The sequence below is a fragment of the Phragmites australis genome, chromosome 11, assembly GCF_958298935.1.
Source record: "Phragmites australis chromosome 11, lpPhrAust1.1, whole genome shotgun sequence".
NCBI classification, from domain to species: Eukaryota; Viridiplantae; Streptophyta; class Magnoliopsida; order Poales; family Poaceae; genus Phragmites; species Phragmites australis.
The window spans coordinates 7,300,495-7,322,572 of record NC_084931.1 but is presented as its reverse complement, the minus strand read 5'-3'; the positions used below and the strand labels follow the sequence as shown (position 1 = coordinate 7,322,572).

Below are 22,078 nucleotides of genomic sequence, written 5' to 3'. Positions count from 1 at the left end.
TGGCTACCCCACCCTCGACGTCTGCATCGCCCGTGGAAGCACACGTGCCCGCGCACGTTTTTGCGCCCATGGCTATGCCCGCACACATGCATGTGTCGCTTGTGGCAACCCATGCGCTCGAGGCAATGCGCGTGCTTGCGTCCCCAGCTGTTGCATCTCCTGTGGCCACACCCGCATCATTCGTGGTTGCTTCATCAATTGTCGCATCTCCTGTGGCTATGTCTCCTGTGGCTCATGCGCCACAAGCTATTGCCGCCCCTCAACTTCCACCTACGGCGGTTCCTATCATTCTCGTGGCTAATGACCACACCATGGTCACACGCGACAAGCCGGTTTCTCTCAGCCGGTTACTCACATGAATATTCATTTAGCCTTGCTCTCTCTGTTGCAGAAGACATATCGTGGTGATCTTTCCAACCCAAATTGGCGGGCGGCGATGACTAAGGAGTACGAGGCCTTGAAGGCAAATAATACTTGGGATCTTGTGCCATGTTTGTCTGGAGCTAATATTGTGATCGGCAAGTGGGTTTTTCAACACAAGTTTCTATCGAATAGTTCTCTTTGATCAGTACAAGGCATGTTGGGTTCTTCGTGGCTTTACTCAGTGGTCTGGCATTGATTATGATGAGACATTCAGTCTAGTCGTTAAGCCAACTACCATCAGCATGGTGCTTATAGTTGCTCTCTCTCAGGATTGGCCTATTCATCAGCTGGATATGAAGAATGCTTTTCTACATGGTACTTTGTTAGAGATTGACTATGGTGTGCAGCCGTCTGGATTTGTTGACCCCTCTCAGCCTAATTATGTATGTCGCCTCAACAGATTGCTATATGGTTTGAAGCAAGCGCCGAGTGCCTGGTATAGTCGGTTTGCTTCTTATATTCTCTCTATTGTGTTTGTTAGTTCTCGATCAGATATATCTCTCTTTCTTTATTGGCGTGCTCATGATACCATCTACTTGTTCTTTTATGTTGATGACATTATGCTCACGACCTCCTCAGATGCTCTCTTGCGGCAGGTTATTGGTGCTCTTCAGCGGGAATTCTCTATGAAGGATCTTGATAGTCTTCATAATTTTTTAGGAATGTCTGTTACACGGCAGTCTGGTGGTCTGTTCTTGTCACAGTGACAGTATGCTCTTGACATTTTGGAACGCAATGGTATGTCTAAATGCAAGCCTTGCACTACACCCGTGGACACTTCTGCTAAGTTGTCTTCTGTTGGTCCTCCTGTGGCTGATGCTACTCACTATCGTGGTCTTGCTAAAGCACTACTGTACTTGATGTTTACTCGTCTAAACATTGCCTATGCCATTCAGTAGGTTTGCATTTATATGCATGATCCCCGTGAGCCTCATTATGCTCTTGTCAAGCGTATTCTTCGGTATCTTCACGACACCCTTGATTACGGTCTTCAACTTCACTAGACCTCTATGATGGATCTTATTGCTTATTCAAATGTTGATTGGGCTGGCTGTCCAGACACTCATTGTTCTACTTTAGGATATGGTGCCTTCCTTGGTGATAATCTCATCTCTTGGTCCTCCAAGTGTCAGCCTACTATTTCCTGTTCTAGAGCCGAAACCGAGTACCGTGCTATCGCTAATGCCGTGGCTGAGACTAATTGGTTGCGCCAACTTTTGGGGGAGCTTTACTGTCCGCTTTAGCGTGCTACTATTGTCTACTATGATAATGTGAGTGCAATTTATCTCTCGACGAACTCAGTGCAGCACCAACGCACCAAGCACATTGAGATTGATCTTCACTTTGTCTGTGACAAGGTTGTTGCTGGAGCTGTGCATGCTCTTCATGTCTTGATGACATCACAGTATGTTGATATCTTCACCAAGGGTCTGCCTACCTCCATCTTCACCGAGTTTCATTCCAGTCTGAACATTCGTTCCACTACTGCTCCGACTATGAGGGAGTGTTAGACTACTATGTTTAGACTAGGAATACTGTACTTGGTCTAGCGTATCACGCAAGGTCTCTTGCCCTTCCTATCTCCTCGGTACCTATTTCTATAAACCATCTGGATGGAATGGAAAAGGCTCAGGCCTCCGGCCTATATATGTAACACATTGTTGCATCAATCAATATACTGCGTGTTAATCTCCCTATCAGACTACAACGGCCTCCAATGTTGGTAAGAGTCCAAAATGAATTTATATATAAAAAAGGTAAAGCAAGTACAGAGCTTTGCTAATCGCTTCTCTTGACTATGTGTTGCATACCTTGAAAAAAGTAGCGGTGTTCAAGTCAATAAGTTGTGTTGTAGAACTGCAGATGGAATGCAGTGTTGCTGTAGTATACAGGTTGTCTAATGTTTCAGCTCTATAAATTTTCCAGCTGTAATGTTCAGTAGAGTATGCACAAAATAGGAAGGGAAGCTGCTTTATGCAGGTTTATGAAATTAGCAAAGGAGAAAAAAATGCATTATGCATTAAGAATGATGAAAGAAATATTGCACTATAAACCTTCGCATGACGTTGGTGTATCCATGGTAAACAGTGAACACAATAGTTGGTAATGTATCCATGCTAATATATAGTTACTCCATACCTGAAACCTCCTAGAAGGAAATTAACACCCAAAAGTCTACAGTTGATCTGCAAGTTCAATCTCGCATTGAGAGATTGTGGAACAGATGGATATTGGGGCTGAGGAAGAATTCGTGAAGAGATGGATGGGTGGCAAGAACCAATCTCAGGGAACCATGTGGTGGCCTCCACCTCCACGGTGGGGTTGTCTGACACCGCCTGCACCATCACCGGCATAACCTCTAGGTGCGCACGCACAAAAACATAGACAGACAAAACAAATCCAAATCTATCAGATCAAGACTTATCCCCACCCAAAACCTAACAAAAACGGACGGATGGAAAATGCAGGGCAGAGGGAGGAGGCAAAGGTGGAGAGGCAACGAAGCGATGATGGGATCTAGTATCTGCGTGCGGTAGTGCCGAGGAAGCGGTGACGACCTCAAGAGAGAAGATGGGTTCTTCCGTCAGCCTCAAGTCCCCACTGCCAACTACGAGACAAGGGAGCCTGCCCCCCTTAGCCCCTCCCCCCTCCTCCAATTTTTTTGGTGCATAAATGAAAGAAAAGGGCATGTTTGAGGTGTTCTTGAGGTAGAAAGAGTTGAGCCCCTTCATCTTGTATCCGTCACTGCTAGTGCCCAAAGAATTGTTCAGACCAAACCTGGTTTCAATGCAGTTGGTAGTATAAATACTAATAATCATGTATCGTAGCAGCAAACATGAGCTATTTTTTAGGGAAGGTAGAGCTTTTATTCATTTATGCCAAGGGACGGAACCATCCACAAAGTTTGTGGGAGATACACACCATAGATGGTGACCAACATCTAAAGAACAAGCATGCCTAACTAAATTATGCGCATCTGCATTAGACACTCTACCTTCATGACGAAAGGAACATACTAGGAAATTCTTTGCCTTTGACTTAATCTCATTGATGATCGAGATATATTCACACCTCTATGATATAGCAATGTGCTTAATGACTTCGAGGCAGTCCAAGGCTAGGCACACCTTTTGGAGATAACAATCCTTCGTAAGGTCCAGGCCTTTACTGCAAGTGTGTGCTTGCATCACTGCCAGACCAGAGGCAGGCACCCACATTACAGTACTAGAAGCAATGAAATGTCCCGTCTGGTATCTACGGACCACACTGACAATAGCTTTTTTACCATCTCAAAGATAAAGCTGCATCAACATTCAACTTAATTATACCTGGCAGATGTGGGATCCATCTAGGGTGGCTAGGAGCTTCCATGCTAATGGAGCACTAGTTCTTCTTTTTGTTAATTCCGGCCACCTCTAGGTCATCAATATACCAATTCATAAAACTGAAAGTTGACCGATTGATAAAGCTGAAAGTTGATAAAAGGTTGTGCCACTATGGAATTCATAATTAGCTTTATGCCATGCCCACCATATCGCACATTGCCCAACATGTAATCAGGAGCTTTCGGCCTTCCTCTTCATTCAGAGTTTCTAGCATATAGAATTGCACGCCTTCTAAACTTCAGGAAACTTCAATCGACGCTCACCTTTGGCCACCATTGTTAGGGAGGAGGGGTTTCAGAGTTGAGGAGATGTTCCATGGTGCCAGGCTTAGAGGAAGTCCCCGTGAGGTAGGCAGGTCAGGCAGAGTGGTGGGCGGTGGAAACGGAGGCAAATGATCGTGAGTGGAGTGGGTCGGGGCAAGGGTGTCACGACACGACAGGTTAGCGCAACAGGGGCTACGAGAGTGGAATCAGTGGAGAGGATGCCGCTGAAGATGGCCGGAGGTAGGCAGGATGGGGGCAAACACGAGAGGAAGAACGACAATGAGGATGTCTGTAACACCCAAAAATTTAATTTTTGCAATAATTTAAAATTTTGCTAGAAATTTAATCAGGTGTTGCAACTTAGTTCAATAGGAAATTAATTTCTAAATTTAACTTGGCCTAGGATATATGTGTGATTGCATTCATGCCGTTGTAGATGCAATAAGGTTTTATTGGGTGGAAAAAGTTTGCAAAATTTCGCTAGGATTCACCGCTTTGAAACCTCTTTTGAAAATGTGTTGAAATTCAATTGGAAAAAGCTTTGAAAATTAAGAAATCTCTTTTGGGCCGAATCCTTTTCTCCCGGCCCAGTTCGCATCCTCCTCCTCCCTTCTTTCCCTCCCGCGTGGGCCGGCCCATTCTCTCAGCGCCAACCCAAGCCACTAGCTGGCCTGCTCTGCTTCAGCCCGAGCCGCCTCACCCCGCCGCTCTCACTGCCCGGTGGGCCCGGCTCAAGCCGAGCCGCTGGCCCCTTCTTCTTCCTCTAGACGCGCCGTGCTTCAATGGCCGCTGACCGATCCTCTTCCCTGGCACCCTCTCCTCTCCCTATAACCGTCGAATTCAAACCCTAAAGCTCCACCAAGTGTTCCCCGGCTGTTTCCCTTTCTTTCCCCCTCTCTATTGCGCGGTAATTGCAAGAAAATGCTAGCCATTAAGGCCATGGCCACCGCCCCTTCCCCTTCGAATTCCGGCCGCCCCGCTCGCTCATTCCCCTATTTAAGCCACCCTCTACCACCTCGGTGAGGTCCCGCATGCCATACGCCCGCTCACACCCCGTTTTTCCGCTCAGAACGCCACTGCCGCCCATTTCTTCTTCGGCTCCAGTGAGACACGCCACCACCATCGTTCCTCGCGTGTGCGCCATCTCCGGCCAAACTAATCCCCTCCTTGGCACTGCAGGACCATCCAGAGCCGATTCCTCAGGTCGTCGTCGTCGTTCGGGCGCCGGAGCTCCCCTTCCGCCGCAGCACTGACCGCCGCCGTTGTCCTCGTCGTCGCCCAGTCACCCTGACGCCCCTCCGGCCTTCCTTTTGCTCGGGGTGAGTTCGCTGGCTCCTCCTCGCCGCCTTCCGCCGCTTGCCGGAGCGTACCGGCCACCGGAGCTCCATTTTCAGCCAAGTCCGGCTGCCCTCCGCCGTCCCCGCCGCTGTGCTGGGCTGCCAGCCTCCTCTGGTCCATCGTGGTCCGGTGGACCGAGGGCTTTCCCTCCGGTCCACGGCCCGTGGACTCGGTTCACGTAATTTTCCAGTAGCAAATAATTTCAATTTTTATTTATGACATCAGCAGGTGCAATAAATAAGGTTTTTAGTATAAAAATTAATCGTTTTATTCTTAGAATTAAACTAAAATTTGCAGTTAAGCCCCTAAAACTTCAAATGATCATAACTTTTTGCTCGTAGCTCCATTTTAGGTGATTTTTGCGCTCAAACGATCATAGCGTCACATAGAATCTGTTTATAGGGTTTTTAATCTAGTTTTAGGACTGTTTGGTGTACTGTTCTTATGTATGATTATGTGCTCGTGTAGACGATTTAGTCCAAGAGTTCGAGAATTTCCAGGAAGAAGATTTTGAAGGACCTGTGCATCACTTCGACGAAGGCAAGTGTCTTGACCATGTTGTGAACCCAATTTTTACATAAAGATAGTCTTTATCAAATATGCATGCTGTTTTACAAAATGGGTAGTATAGCAAACACTAGTGTTAGTTGTAGATGTTTTATCCTTAAAATAACATCATGTTTATGTTTAGCCATGCTTTTAGATGAACATGTAGCATGTAGGTGATGAATCATGAGTTATGAACTAAAAGTTGATATAGGAAGTATGACATGGAAACTGATGTTGTTAAGGGAGTTAATAACAAGGATATTTGGGGTTTTGGGCAAGAAAGGGGTTATTCTTGGCATGGTTGGTTGATTAGAGATGTTTGGTAATATACCCTTATGGGGTTATTGGCGGTCTTGCCCAGACCATTTTAAGACCAGTTCGTGGAGCGACCATCCATGACAACAGAACAACCACGAGGCCAATATGGTATGGCTTGGTCTAGTAATTAGATGTTCTCCCAATGTTGTATGATAAAATTGGATGTGTAGATAAGGAAGGGTTACTTCCCGATTCTACCAGGCACAAAAGGGGGCTTCTGGGGTGGAGGGTTACTCCACTTATGTACGGCGGTGAAACCTCAGTGGGCAAGTGCATACTGGGAGACTCTTTGAAAAAGTCTCGTAGTGATCTCTTGGCGCACACCTCGGAAGTGTGTAAGGTACCGGCAACAGAGAAGATCACGACTCGTGGGTAAAGTGTACAAACTCTGCATAGTGTCAAACTGAATATTCAGCCGTGCTCACGGTTATGAGCGGCATGGACCCTCGCATGATTAGTCGGGTGGATGTCTTACATGGTTGAGAATGGGTTGAATTCTCGGAGGTTAAAGAAAATCTTTTGTACATCTTTTCCTTTTTAAAATAAAATTGCTTTTCCATAGTTCAGGGATAAAAATCGGCTTTTATGCAAATAAAACCCTAGAGAATAGGAAATCTTGGTTCAAGCCACCATGTCATATTTTTTCCCCACTTGTTGAGTATTGGAAATACTCACGCTTGCTGTTTCAGAAGGTGAGACTTTTGAAGATTTCCCTGAAGATGATGCCAAGTTCTAGGCTTGTGGAGCTTCCGGACGACTGCCTGTTGGTATGGAGCTGCGCTGTGTTCTGTTCCGCTGTGGTGTATTTTCTTTTAGACCCGTGTGTGGTCATTTTGTAATAAATAACGTTGTAATAAGTAGCACTGTGTCTGTTATGCACTGATGATGTCGCTATATGTATGAATAAACTGATCATGACATACATATAGTTTACACTTGATTTTAATCTTAAAATCGGATGTGACAAAGTCAAACGGTGTGCATGATAGAGATGGCCGAAGGTGGAACACAACACATCAATCGTCGGATCCGCATCCACTAGCCAAGAGCCATAGACTAAAAAGGAAACTTATTTCTTGTTTTTAGAGCAGCTATAAAACAATGCTTACGTCCCCCAAATTTTACAAGAAAGACCTTACAAAGAAGTCAATATGGCCTTCTTCACGAGGCTCCTCTACTCCTGATCTCTCATTGGCTCGTCGGACCACCACGACATTGCCTTGCACCGATGAATGGCGAGGAATGGAAGCACTAAACCTGCTCGGATTGACAGAAGTGACCCCAAACCTTAGAAACGCTGCAAGCCATGAATCCTTTGAACGTACATCGGCCGTCCACCTTGCCTGTCCACCAGGAAACCACCCGGTACCATCGATGTAGCCGATGACCCAAACCTTGAATCCCACACTACCGGAGAAAACACCAACAGTTTGGGATAAACAAAACCCAAACTAGCGGGACCAAGGCACCTCTAGCCTGGTAGCTTGTATGGGAAACAAACAAACCTCAGTGAATCCATGATAAAGAGGTCGCCAAAACTGACACCGTCATCAAGATCGACACCTTCGCCAGAGACCACGAGGGAGCAGAAGTCCCCAAATGGATCCACTGCCATGGGGAACCTACATCTAAGCTAGTAGTAGCACTTACAAGCTAGTATGTATAACGTCCATCAGGATCTGGGTTCCACTTCCCCTCCGACATCGAGAAAGCCACCGTAGAGGAGTGGGAACCTAGATAGATCGGAGCCAAAAAAGGTGGATTGACCTCGGTTGCCTTCGTTGTCGCCCTGTAGCAGGGCAAAGGAAGACTCTGAGGGAAGGAAACTTGCTTAGTGTCTGAAGCTTAGCACCTCCCAGAGAATTTCTATAACCAAATCCTAGACGAAAATCTCATCCCTCATGAGCCCACGTCACCATTTGGTTGCCTACCGTTCGATCCAATAGCGAGTGCATATATACCATCGGATCATGGCCTATGTGCGAGCCATCTTCACGATTCGTCTAGACCGCGTCGATCCTTATCCTTCCCTCCTCGCGGTGCCTTGCTATTTCCTACCCTCCTTCTCCCTCCACTGCCGCTGCTCGTGCCAGTTCGCTAACCACCACACGACTGCCGCCCAATTCATGGTGGAGACCCCTAGGCGACCGCATAGATGGAAAGCATGCCGGAGAGTGAAGAAAGGAGGAGCAAATCGTGACGGGATTGAACATAGAGATCCGAAAATCATCCACGAGATTGCTGGCGAACCCAAACCTGCACCTCGAGCTCGATTCGGCGCCCTCGAGCTATAACCCCCCATGACCACCCCATTTGCATCCCTGGAACTCTCACATCCTTTCCCCTCTCTTTCCAGGACTCCAGCGTCACACGTGTGCCCCTCACCCAGCACGAGCCCCCGCCGAAGCTCCTTGCCGTCGCTGCTCCGCTGCAAGCCTCCTCGGCGACTACATGCCCCCAAAACGGGATCCTCGTTGCCTGGAGACCCTATTCTACTGGTCACCATGGCTATCCGGCCACCGGAGCCCAACTCAAGCGAGCTCCCGTGGCTGTGCCACCATGTCTTTCATCATCGCCATCGTCTACACGCTGGAGCCCAGGTAGTTCCTTCCTTTGCCGCCCGATGTCGCACCAACGGCGAAGATTAAAATGCCCCGTACCCCTTCATTTCCACCCAGTTAGCACTTATGTAATCCGTGTTAGCATCGCCACAGTAGGTGCAATTGTCCTACGTGGCGACTCAGTTAGCACCGACATGCCTCGTTTGCACACCACATCAGCATCACCATTTTCTTTTTCTTTTTAAACCCTCCGCTGACATCAGTCATGCGCAATAAAGACTTTTTCTTTAGAAAAATAATTCACAAAATCCTAAAAATCGAAAATAGCTTCTTCTTTAATAGAAATTTTTGGTAAATTCATAATAAATTAAATTAGGGTTTTAAAATGTTTTCTCAGTAAAAAAAATTAATTAAATGTTTTGATTCTATTTAAATATGTTTTAGTAATAAAAATAATAAATAATTTTTGAATAATGTTTTTGATAATATAGAATAATTGTCTTAATGTTAAAACATGTTTCTTTAATTCTGGAAAATTGGTAAATAATTAAGATAAATTAATAAATGTGTTTTTTTTAGTAAAATAATTTAAAATAATCTATTTTAATTCTTAGGTGTTTTTTTAATTCCTAAAAAAGTTTTTAATTCGTAAAAGTTGCTAGAAAATCCAAAAAAATCCTAGAAAATGCTCGGAGCCTAAAAAACCCAAGAAAAATCCTACGCCCTTCTTCCACCCTTCCAAAGCCATATCTCCATCGTCGCAACTCTAATCTAATCGTTTCCTTCACCAAGAATTTACCAAAAATCATAAAATTAATAAACAATCGGCAAGAATAGAGGGCTATCCCATTCTTTGGGTGAGTTCGCTATCACCACCGAATGACGCAAATGGTGGCAAAAAATCTATAGAGTCCAAAGTAGCACATACAGAGATGGGATAGGTCCTTGCCGAGCTCCTCTAAGCTCTACGGTGGCTGGGATAGCTCCGAGACAACATGGGCGATGTTGATTGACTTGGCGATAAGATGTGCGCATTGGGGAAAAAAAGGAGAGGACAGGAGCTGCTGCATGGGCTAGGAAGGAGCAGCAGCTTGAGGAGATGGGAAACTGTTGATGCTGCTACCATGCAACAGTAGCTACAGAACAGAGAGAAGGGCCATGTCATGTGTAAATCATTTGGAGGCTACAGAGTAGAGTAGCAACACATGCAGGGCTGGGGGCCAATTTTAAGGGTGTGTACAGAAAGCTGGCTTCCATGGCTGCCATGGAGAGCAGTATTCACCTGAATAACCTGTGTACATTTCGAATTATAAATTCCTCAAAGTGGTCCACTTTTAAGACTTCCAGAAATTTTTAATGTCTTAAATAAATTTCCAAAAAACTCGGGAAATTCACTAATGTTCCTCTCATCTGATGTACCAATTTATAAAATTATTCTCAACTACTTGTTATATGGTGAAAAAGTGAGTTGTTTTGTAATGCTGTATTTAATTGTATTTTTATCCTTTCATGTGATTTTCTCTCCTTAATTCAAACTAATTCAAACATGCACAAATTTATCCAAATGCTTATGAAAAGCATGTAAATATGAATATGCACAAATTTAGAGGTGTGACAAACCTTCCCCTTAAAAGAATCTCGTCATGAGATTCGGGTGAGCTTTGGAAGGGTGTAATAAAATTAAGAGTTCAAGAGTTGAGTGATATGGTAGCGAGTGGACGGGACAATGGTGCTACAATACACATGTCAAAAGCCAAAGAAAAGGAAGCCTCGCTGTCGTGGAAAGGGAAATATTCCTAGGTTTCTTAGTGTCATATTTACCTAGATATGATCATAAATCAACAAGGAACCTTCAAGATAGGGGGTGTTGTTCGAGTGGTAGCGATGTTATCATCCTCTTTCTCAGCTTACTGGCATGATATAGATAATTATCCTTTCTTATAATTATCCTTTCTTATATTGATAAGAAAAACAAGATGGTGCTGTAGGCTCTTCGGTGACTTGATAGTGATTATATGCATATCTAAGAAACTTAGGAGGAAAGATAAACTAAAAAATTTACATTGTCCTTTAAGCACGAGCAACATTAGGTGTAGTCGATCCGTCGAGCATGCACTCAACAACCAGTAATAAAAAAACAGCCACATTTAAAAATTGGAGCGAAGAGACTTTCACCTCCAATTTCAACAGAGGTAACTAATATGCACAAACGAAAAATAGTATCCACCATATCTAAGTTCAATAAGTACACAGGCCTACTGCACTAAGGTTAAACTACATGATACTACAAATAAATCCAACTATATTTGCCGCGCGTTTCTTGTAGTAACCACGGTTTGCAGCGGATAAAAAAGAGTGTGATGGCCCACAGAAGCCCAACCACGAACGGGAACATGCAGAAACAAGAAACCTCCCCTCCCGACACGGCTCAAGCGGCCGCTCCCACCGCACCCATGGCGGCCTCCGCCGGCGGCGGCGATTCGCGGCTCGTCGACCGCTTCATCGACGCGGCGGCACGCACCGCCGCCACAGTGGAGGCCTGGCACCGGCAGCGCCGCTCCCTGGAGCGCCTCCCGGCCCAACTGGCCGACGCGCTGCTCCGCCGCCTCCTCTTCCCCTCCCTCCTCGAGTAATTTACTCTTTATTATCACGGAAATTGTCTACAAAATTGTTTTTACCAAATCTTTTCTGATGCCCTTAGGAATGAATACATTGAAAGAGTTGGACTTGTCAAGGTGCTCAAAGGTATCTGATGCTTGTATCAAACATATAGTGACCATTGAAGGCTTGGAGAAGCTGCACTTATCTGAGACTGGGTTGACCGACAATGGAGTGATGACCATTTCTTCACTAACAAATCTACGTTTGCTAGATTTGGGGGGAATCCATATGATAGATAAAGCCCTGAGGTCTTTACAGGTATGTATTCTTACGTTGTACAGCCATTTTTGTTTCACTAACACGGTGCTTATGAGTTGTGTCGGGATCACACATCGAACACTTAATATCTATTTATTTTGAAGTGAAACAACTAATTAAAAGATATGATGCATGTATTCCGCTGGCAGTGTCGATTGAGACTGTTTTATTTTCTTTGCATCCATTTAAATAGAGATATGGTCCTACTACTGTGCACTTTTTCTTATCAAAATATCAACAATGAATATGTGATCAAAATATGTGGTAGAGACAATTTGAAATCTGTGAACCTAAACTGTCGTACAATACCTAAGTCAATTTCATTGTAACATGGTACGGAAATCAGTGTTAGTAGAGGAGCCTTTACAAATCTTTTTAGCTGTCTATGAACTATATTTGTTGTTTGCTGATTTCTTTTGTATTCTTCTAGGTACTGACACAACTAGAGCATCTTGATATTTGGAGTAGTGAAACTACAAATGAAGGAGCTTCTGTTCTTAAAGCCTTTACAAGATTGAGTTTCGTGAATCTTTCGTGGACACATGTCACTAGTTTACCAGTTCCTCCGACCATTCGGCGTCTAAACATGAGCAACTGCGCTACTAGTTCTATCTGTGATGGGGATTCTGAAGTTCCTGTCCCTCTGGAAAACTTTATTGTCTCCGCAGCTTCATTTGGCAATATGGATGAAGTATTTTCTAGCATCCAAGCAAGCTCACTGTCCTACTTGGATATGTCTGGTTGTTGTTTAAGCACCTTATCTTTCATGGAGAAGATGAGAAATCTAGAGCATTTGGACCTTAGCTTGAGCAGAATAACAGATGATGCAATTGAACATGTTGCGAAAATTGGAAAAAACTTGAAATATTTGAGCCTCAAGAATACTGGAGTAACTTCTCAGGCACTATGTGTTCTGGCAGGCACTTCGCTGTCCTTAGCTCAAACAAAAATTGATGATTCTGCTCTAGCATATATCATTATGGTGCCTTTGCTCAGAACAATAGATTATAAGCCACACAAGTGTCAAAGGTCGTGCTCTTACTTACTAAATATTTCTTTTTCTTGATTACATCACTGTACTTTCTGGATCCTTAAACTCAATGTTATTTTCTGAAGGAAACACGGAGAAAATGTTGTCTTTGTCTGCGTTTGAGCATCTCAAATACCTGGAAAGCCTAAATCTGGAGGATACACCACTATCAGCTGAAATCATACCTCCTTTGGCATCCTTTACAGCGTTGAAATATTTGTACCTGAAAAGTGATTTCTTGTCTGATCCTGCCTTGCATGCCCTGTCTTCTGCCTCTAATTTGATACATCTTGGGTTCTGCGGGAACATATTGTCCAGCTCTGGGCTTCTACAATTTGTACCCCCTCCGAAGCTGTGTATTGAATTTAAGTGGCTGCTGGATCTTAACAGGAGATGCTAGTTCAATATTCTATAGGTGTCATCCTATGATTGAAGTAAGGCATGAGCTCATGCTGGATCTTAAGGCAAATCATGTTTCTACTTCCCAACTTCATAAACCTAGGAATCTCAACAGATTAAAGCAAAAGTTGCAAACAGCCCAAGTAGGCTTCCCGATATCTGCATTGTAGGTGAGAATGCTATATATTCTCTCCGGTTTCTTCACTTTCAGTTTAGGAGTACAGTTTCAGTTTGAGCCGTGCATTTTACAATATATTGAAAAGCCTTTTGATTTGAACAGATGAAAGGATAAAATACAGCAAGGAAGAATTGATGGAGCTGCAATGCCTCGCTGAATCAAATCTAGTGATGCATGGTGTGCAGCTTCCACCAGAACTGCGAAGGATCGAATGATACGAAGTTTTGTTATACCTTAATTTCTCATGCACTTACTGCAAGCTTGTCATTTACCAGAGTCCAGTTATTTTCTTTTGGAACGTGACAAATTTTTGAAAGGGAAAGATGTGTCAATTGAGAGTTAATCATACGGTAACATCAGCGGAAAAGATGGCTGGTGGTTGTATCTTTCCCTCTACGGCAAATTGGCCTAAGAAATAGATAGCATATTTTGGATGCTGTTCAGCCAGGTAGGCTGGCATTACGTTGGTCATTTGTACTTGTCAAATGTGACCATGAATCCGAATGGTTTATGCTTTCCGATCTGCAGTGATTGGATCATCTTCAAATGCGGTGTGGATTTGCCATATGGTCATGTTCAATCAATCACATAGACTTTGGATTTGCCAGTTGGTCATCCTCAACCAATTATATGGTCTTGCCTCAGGCCCCTGCACGCATTGTAACATGGTCCATGTAAACGTTTTCATGGATGTATATCACTCTGTACACATCCACCGTGTTTCTTTTTGTGGAAATCAAAGTTCAACGAAAATAATCATCTGATTCAAGCAGCATCTTTTTTCTGGCTCTTATAATTACAAGTTTACATGGCTCTGCCTGTATCTATTTTCCCGGATGCTCCAGCCTTTATCACGTGAATTCATCCACCAGATGAAATAAGAGCAAGTGGACATGAGAATTCCCTCTGAACGTTGCTTGAAATTTGTTCAATATTTGGACATGTTTCGATGTTTGTATATTTACAAAAAATGAAATTCCATGGCGTTGTTCTCTTGTAAGCAGCAGCCGCCAACTGGGGTCCAAAACTCTGATTCCAGTTAAGTACCACTTTTATTCTTTTTGTTTCTAGTGAGCTTCTAGTAGATCATATAATGCCAAATTCTGTAACCGTAAGATAAACCAACAGGCAACTGTACAATAACACATGCTTTGTATAAACTATGAAGGAGCTACAAAATACATGAAGATCAGTGACTGTCAAAATGCTCTGCTGCGCGAGAATTCTGTACTTGGCTCTTCAGCAAAGCTAAACCTGCGCCAGCTCGGCAATTACCAGTATTCTCCGCATGAGCATTTGCCATCCTTCATCCTGTGGAATCTGTTACTATCTCTCAATATAATCTCCCTTCCAGTGGCCTTAGAAAAGTACTTGAGTGCTGAATGACAATCTGTGCATACGCGAAGGTTCTTAAATATCCTTATTGGCTTTGTTGCCGATGTACTGATCAAACCAAATGCAACAGCAATCTTCTCGCTGTGCTGAAGCAGACACTGCTCCTTCAGCTCATCCGACATGTCATGGAGCACTATGCTTGTGTCTGGTACATAGCCCATGGCTTTGATTTCTCTTATCAGCGTGTCCAACTTTGAATAGATCTCCTCTGCTCGCGGATGGATAGTATCACCAGCTCGAAACTCGTGAATGGTGTTCTCAACATGCATCCAGCTCAAGCCTGTTTCTTTGCTCAAGTTTTTCTCCCTCATCAGACTCCTTATCCTGGCAACTTGATCCCACAAACCAGCATCAGCATACAAGTTTGAGAGCAGGACATACGGAGCTGGATCTTGTGGTTCGAGCTCTATGATGCGGTTAGCGGCAACCTCACCAATCTCCATATTGTCATGAGTCTTACAAGCACCAAGAAGTGTTTTCCAGACCAATGCATTTGCTTTACAAGGCATTTTGTGAATGAAATCTAGAGCTTCTTCAACAAGGCCCGATCGCCCAAGTAGATCAACCATACAAGCATAATGCTCCATCCTTGGTAGAATTCCATGATCCTTCTGCATCAGCCTAAAGTACTCCTTCCCTTCTTTCACTAGACCAGAATGACTACATGCAGAAAAAACGGCAATGTATGTGACATCATTTGGTTTCACACCAGCTGAGATCATATCTTGAAACAGTGCGAGGGCCTGTTCTGCATACCCATGCTTTGCTAAGCCACTGATCATTGAAGTCCATGAGATCACATTATGGTCATTCATTTCCTCAAATGCTCGGCAAGCATCTTCTAGGTATCCACACCTAGAATACATAGACACAAGAGAGTTGCCTATGCCTCTATCTGACCCAAATCCAGCCTTCAGTGTTTGGGCATGCAACTGCTGACCTTTGGTTAGCAAACCTACACTGGCAGCGGCACTGATCAGACTAGCAAACGTGAAAGTGCTGATTCCTACATCCATTCTCTCAATCTGATAATCTTGAGAAGCGTTGCTCCTCCCAATTCCATTGAAATCACAATTGAAGGAAACCATGTTGTTTACATATAGCTGGTCAAACGCCCTTCTAGCCTCCTCCATGCAACCAGACTCAGCATACATGCTGACCAGAGCATTCCCAACAACATTTACAGGAGCCAGGCCGAATTTCATGCAGTGGGCATGAATTTGCCTACCTGAATTTTGATCACAAAGGTTTGCACAAGCCTTAAGCATACTAGAATATGTGATATGGTTTGGTCTGATGCCTTCATTTAACATCTCACAAAATAGCGCCATCACCTTGTTGTCCTGCGATCCACATTGCACATATCCTGATAAGAGTGCCGTCCATGACATTAGGTTGTGTTTGGGCATCCGTTCGAAGACTTTCCTCGCATTTTGCATCGGCAGTCCGATATTAGACTTTGCGTACATGTCCACAAGCCCACAGCTCACACAACTGTCCGATTCCAGCCCAAGCCGGAGCGCTAGTGAGTGCAGTTGCTGCCCCAACCTTAATGACCCCAACTCTGTACAAGCTGATAACATGCCGCTCATGGTGTACTCATCGGGAAGAAAACCATTCTCAAGCATGTCAAGAAACAGATCTACAGCTTTATCTGCATAGTCTCTCTGCACATAGCGCGTAATCAGCAGAGTCCAGACGACCACCGTCCTCTCCACCAATCCATCGAACACCCGGCGTGCCGCTACAAGGTCCCCGTTCTTAGCGAACATGTCAATCAGAGCGCAGCCCACCGACACGTTGGTGCCCCAGAACCCGGTCTTGAACACGAAACCAAGAACCGCGCCACCAGCCAGGTGAAAGAGCTCGCTGGCGAAGCAGGCCTGGGCCGCGGCGCACAGCGTGAACGCGTTCGGCCAGAGCCCCTCCTCGAGCAACTCGCCGAACAGGCGGAGCGCCTCGTCCTCCGCGTTGTTCCGCGCGAGGCAGGACGCCATGGCCGTCCAGGAGACGAGGTCCCGCAGGCCGCCGCGCATTCCGTCGAACACGCTCCGCGCGGCGGCCACGGCGCCGCACTTGGAGTAGAGCGTGAGGAGGGAATTAGCCACGACGGTGTCGGCTTCGATGAGGATGCCTCCGGTGCGGAGGAGGCGGGCGTGGAGCGTGCGGCCAAGGCGGAGGTCGCGGGCGCGCGCGGCGGCGGTGAGGAGCGCCGCCGCCTCGGAGGGGTCGCTGGAGCAGAGTGCGGGGGTCGTCGTGAGGGGTTTGCGGTGGCGGGGAGAGGTGGCGGCAGGGGCGCACTTGGGAGATGGAGGCGGCGGTGGGACATTAGCGGGAAGGGTGGAGCGGACGGTGGCCATGGCGGGAAGGGGAGGAGAGGACGGCGATGTCCTTGGATAACCCACGGCATTTCACGAGTAGGGTGTTGAGATTTTTTCCCTTTCCACGACTTATTACTCCATCTGATCATAAATATTTATATTTTAATTAAGATATAATTAAACTTTTAAAATTTTGGCTGTTGATATTTTTTAAAATATTTAATTTAGAAATATAAAAATCAACGTGTAGATTTATCTTTAAAAATATTTTATAATTTTATTAAATATTATAATTATATTTTAATAAAAAATAATGGTTAAAATTGTACTCGAAAATCGTAAAAAATAAAAAATACTATAAGACCGGGGGAGTACTATATACTTTCAAAATGCCACTAAAATTTGCTCTTTTCAAAGTTCTTACATATCTACGCCTCTTTTGTACCGACTGGCAACAGATATCCAAGCTTAAAGCAAATTCAAATATTGCTCTTGCTTTTTTTAATCAAATTCAAAAATCACTCGATAAATAGTAAAAGCGTTTCTTTATTTGGACCGTTCAACTACACTTTACAATTTCATTCAATGAAACTTTCGGAAATGCTTAAACTTATGACCGTCCAATGCAAATCGCGTTGCTCAGGTTTGACAAGCAGTCAAGAAGCAGAAGGCCAGCGGCTGGAGCACAAAACATCCAGTGGATTAAAAGATGACACACTGAAGTTGTTTAGCAAAAGAAAAAAAAAACAGCACAACAATCGTCTATAAATAATTTAACTATATTAGAACAAGTCCATTTTAAAGTTTTTTGTTGTGATAACCCACTAAAGTCCACTTGACTCGTTGAACTACTAAAACGAGGTTACTTCACTCCTAATAACATTTAACCTTTTCTCCTTATAAAATCCGTGTTGAAGTTCATAACCTCCACCAATTGATCATCGAGGTCGTATAAACCGGTTATCACTATCGATTCATATTACGAATCAACACTAATACATCACTGTTACTTTGTAATATGAACTGACAGTGATAACTTTTTTATCACTATTTTTATTTCAAACTGGCGGAGGTAAGGAAACACTATATGTTGACACGATCACCTCTACCCAAAGTTTGAGTGAAATAGAGATAAGCTTTATTTTTGCCCTCCTCCTTTGTGGCAACTTGGTGCTTGCATGCCTCAAAAGTTGGTAGAATCCTCGTGCACTAGGTGCTCCAAATTTAGAAGCATGATCTACCTTTCATTTGTAGTTAGCTTTTCTTAGATTACTCTAGGTTATGAAAGTAGTGATTATTGGGAGCATATCAGCATAAAACAACATAACTTTTGCAAATTGCTCAAAACCAAATGCTAGAAGCTATAAAAAATCTTTTAAAAATGCACGGCTATAGGAGAGGGCATATCTGTACATCCATATAAAATTTTCAAGAGCAGACTCGATCCCATTTGTGAGAAACAAAAAAAAAGGAAAATTTCCAATAGCACAAAAGGACATAAGGTACTGTTCATAAGCTTGCTCTTGAAATTTTATATGGATGTACAGACATGTCCTCACCTATAGCATTTTTTTCAATTTTTTTGAAATCTTGTAGTTATGGTTTCTAGCAATTTGCAAATCTGTAAAAATTAAACTATTTCCAGCCGATATGCACTCGGTGATTGTTCTAAGCTGATGAATTTTTAAGGAGCTAGAGCTCCAATTGAGTTCTCATTTAGGAAATAGATTGCAATTACCTCATTGTAGATGTATGGTTACTTCGATCAAGATCTAGCTCCAATTTATGGCTGGATCTAGTTCGATTTTAGTTTTGGTTGGATGAGCTCATAAGGGGGATTTGTATTTTGTTAAGATTGTTCATATAGTTTATAATATATCTGGATTAATAGCTATCTAGGTAGATGAGTTACCTATATTCGTTTATATGAATTTACATTAGCTAGGTACGATATATTGTTAATTTTAATAATGTAGTATTATATAATTTGTTCTATTAATTAATTTAGTGAATTTAAGATAATTAATAAAATGTTGTGTGATCAAGTATTAATTATTAATTTATCATTTGAGTATATTAGTTTTAACTATTTATCATTATATTCTTAGATATGTTTATTAATTTAATGGATTTTAAATAATGAATACAAGAATTTTGTGATAATTTATTGATTTACAAAAATTTAGTTTGTTATAACTATTTGGAGATGGATAAAAAATGGATGTACAATGCGAACCATCGCTCCCTAGAGTTGATTAACAACGTGACTGCTTTTCTGATAGCGGTTGTGGATTAAAGTCAAATAAGCATGCAAACTATATATATTATCCGTGCATTGATTGCAAGAATGAGAAATAGTATTCTACAACAGAATAGATCCATTTATATTTGATTCAAAGGGGTTTTAAGTTTGGTTATACCTGTTGGAACGAGCGCAATGAAGATGAGATTATACAGAAACGATAAAGCATTGTTGAAGAAGAAGAAAACAATGATATGCCTGTTGAAGCCGGATATGGTTCAATGGAGATAGGTTGGTCAACAATGATGAAGATGATTTATATTAGATATTTTTCTATGGGGAGGGAGACTACACCAATGAAAGAGAGTTGCAAAATTTCTAGAGTATGTTACATGACTCTATAATACTATTATTCTAGGGCTACAAGAAGGAGTATACAAAGTTTCATATCGTGCTTTCACTATTGTAATTGAAGGAAAGTAATGATTGGTCTGATAAGAATTGTATAGAGTTGTTATGTTTGTTCAGGGACATGTTTCTAGAGATGAACGTGTTGCCAAAAACAATGTACTAAGAGGTTGTTTGCCCATTAGGATTGAAAGTAAAAAAAATACATACATGTTCAAACAATTGTATCTTGTATCGGAAAGAGTATGTAGACATGGATGTTTGTCTGGTGTGCAGAGCATTGCGGTACAAACACAACAATGATGACTTCAATGATAGCGATGATGTTGGGGTGAAGTGTAAGAATTAAAGACCTCGCTAAGGTGGTGTGGTATTTTCCTGTAATCATGATTCAAGTGTTTATTTGTGAACAAAGGACATACCAAATTGATGTAATGGAATGTCGAAGCGCTTGGTACTCAAATTCTTAGTTGCATAAATGAACTACACTCATCACCAAGTCCATCACCCAACTTGGTGGCTAGCACCACTGTTGCCCTCACGGGCCTATTGAACCCAAAATGCTAACCGCTACCACAATAGTAAGAACCATGGTAAACATATGATTAGGGGTGGGCCCATTAAGGGTCATAGGTCTACAAATGAACACCTAAAATTTTATACAATTTTTTTTGTATATGTAGTCGGCCTAGCTGGCTCCAATAGTCAGCTCCTGGCCCCTCGCCCCTGCATCGAGACAGCGAGCCCAACTCTCCAACAACCCAAACTAAACATGCCCGGTGCCCCATTGCCCCAACATCCCAGCTAGCAGTAAAGTCCATGACCGTGTCCACTCTCAAGTCTCCACCACTCAACAGCTTGACCTACAGTCGCACGCAGGAGGGAGTCAAGAGTCAAGATGGAGCATGGCAACAGCCATGAGCAAGTGACGACAAGTGTTGTTGCATTGTTCACTGAAGAGATAGGGTTTGTGATAGCAAGGGACGATCAAAGATATATCCGATTTGCCCATAAATTTTCAACTTTAACAAAATAGTTATCATACAATAGTTGTAGATATTGGATTCTCCACACTTTTCATATGCACAGATGGATTGCTTGATTGCTCCTTGTTTCGTGTATTCTTGTTTTGTTACAGATATCGGTAGTGTCAGGGTCACCACAGCTAGAATTCTTGTGCAGGTCTCTGGTTCAGTTTATGTGTTGTTCTTGTCCTATCTTGTTCTTCTTAAAGGTGGGAGTAGTAGTGTCGATGATAGGTGAACCGTCGATTTTTCGAATTTATTGAAGAAATAGGATATGCTTCGAGTAGACTAATCAAAGAGCACATATAGGGGTTTTTATATAGGTTCATGCCTCCCTTAAGATAATAGTTCTATGTTATATCTGCCTTTTATTGATCTCTGAGACTGTTACAAGGAGGTGTGTGGCTAGCCTAACCTAGTCGGGCAGCTTTCTTGCGTATAGTCAAAGAAGATCTAACCGCGAAAGACTTGGTGGATGCAGAGCTTCCGCAGGCAGATGATGATTCATGTCTTGGTTTCTAATGACTTGTGTTGAATTGTCCTCCGCAGGGTCCCCAAGTTTTGTATATATATGGGCATCATACGTCATCTGGATTCTTCCTTCCCGCTCTTGGAGATAAACTTTCCTATTTACGAGATATCTTGGGTGCCCATGAGCAGTTTCCATTCATCCAGGGATCATATTCTCGAAGATAAAGATATGCGTTGAGAAAGAGAAAAAAAAACTTTGCGAGTGTCCGGATATGGTTGTTACATACTAGTCATTGTCAAGCCCCCTACCAGTACGTGAAATGATGTTTCGATGGGTCAAATACTTGGTCAGCAAAGGTGAAAGGATCGAGATGTTGCCTAGAGGGGGGTTGGTGTTTTCTTGCAACTCAAACAAACTTGCAGTGGATTAGTTAAAAGCAGAGTCTCCGCAAATTTTGTGGACTCTCCGTACTTTTGAGGAGCCTTCGCACTTTTGTGGACCTTTCGCAAAAACAGAGGCAGCTCGAATGTAAACTACGTCTAATGAGTTCTTGCTCAAACCAAACAAGGAGATATGCGTCTAGAGGTGTCCACTAGTAGATCCACAAAGCATCTGTACTCACTAGTACGCACAACCAAGTAGATCTAGTAGAAAGCACAAATCAAAGCAAGAACTCAAAAGTAAACAAACCGAAGTGGAGACACAAAGATTTGCTTCCCGAAGTTTGGATTCACCACCATGATTCCTATGTCTCTATTGAGGAAGCTCCAAGGAGCCAGGTCTATTTCAACCGCTATCCTCGATCCACTAGCTTACTCTCTTCCCTTGTAGAGGTGAGATAGACCTTCACA

The 22,078-nt window shown here is 43.2% G+C and overlaps 2 protein-coding genes across 2 annotated transcripts; one reads left to right on the top strand and one right to left on the bottom strand.

The window, feature by feature from the left end:
• Positions 1-11,529: 11,529 nt before the first annotated feature.
• Positions 11,530-13,805, top strand: LOC133884613 (uncharacterized). Its single transcript, XM_062324082.1, is given in 7 exon segments — positions 11,530-11,757; positions 12,188-12,763; positions 12,765-12,789; positions 12,874-13,141; positions 13,143-13,285; positions 13,288-13,356; positions 13,467-13,805. Coding segments are annotated over 7 exon segments (1,422 nt in total). The 3' UTR covers positions 13,580-13,805.
• Positions 13,806-14,140: 335 nt separating this feature from the next.
• Positions 14,141-17,205, bottom strand: LOC133884611 (pentatricopeptide repeat-containing protein At3g49170, chloroplastic). Its single transcript, XM_062324081.1, has one exon. It carries the CDS (start codon positions 17,117-17,119, stop codon positions 14,636-14,638), a length of 2,484 nt encoding a protein of 827 aa, XP_062180065.1. The 5' UTR covers positions 17,120-17,205; the 3' UTR covers positions 14,141-14,635.
• Between the last annotated feature and the right edge of the window lie 4,873 nt (positions 17,206-22,078).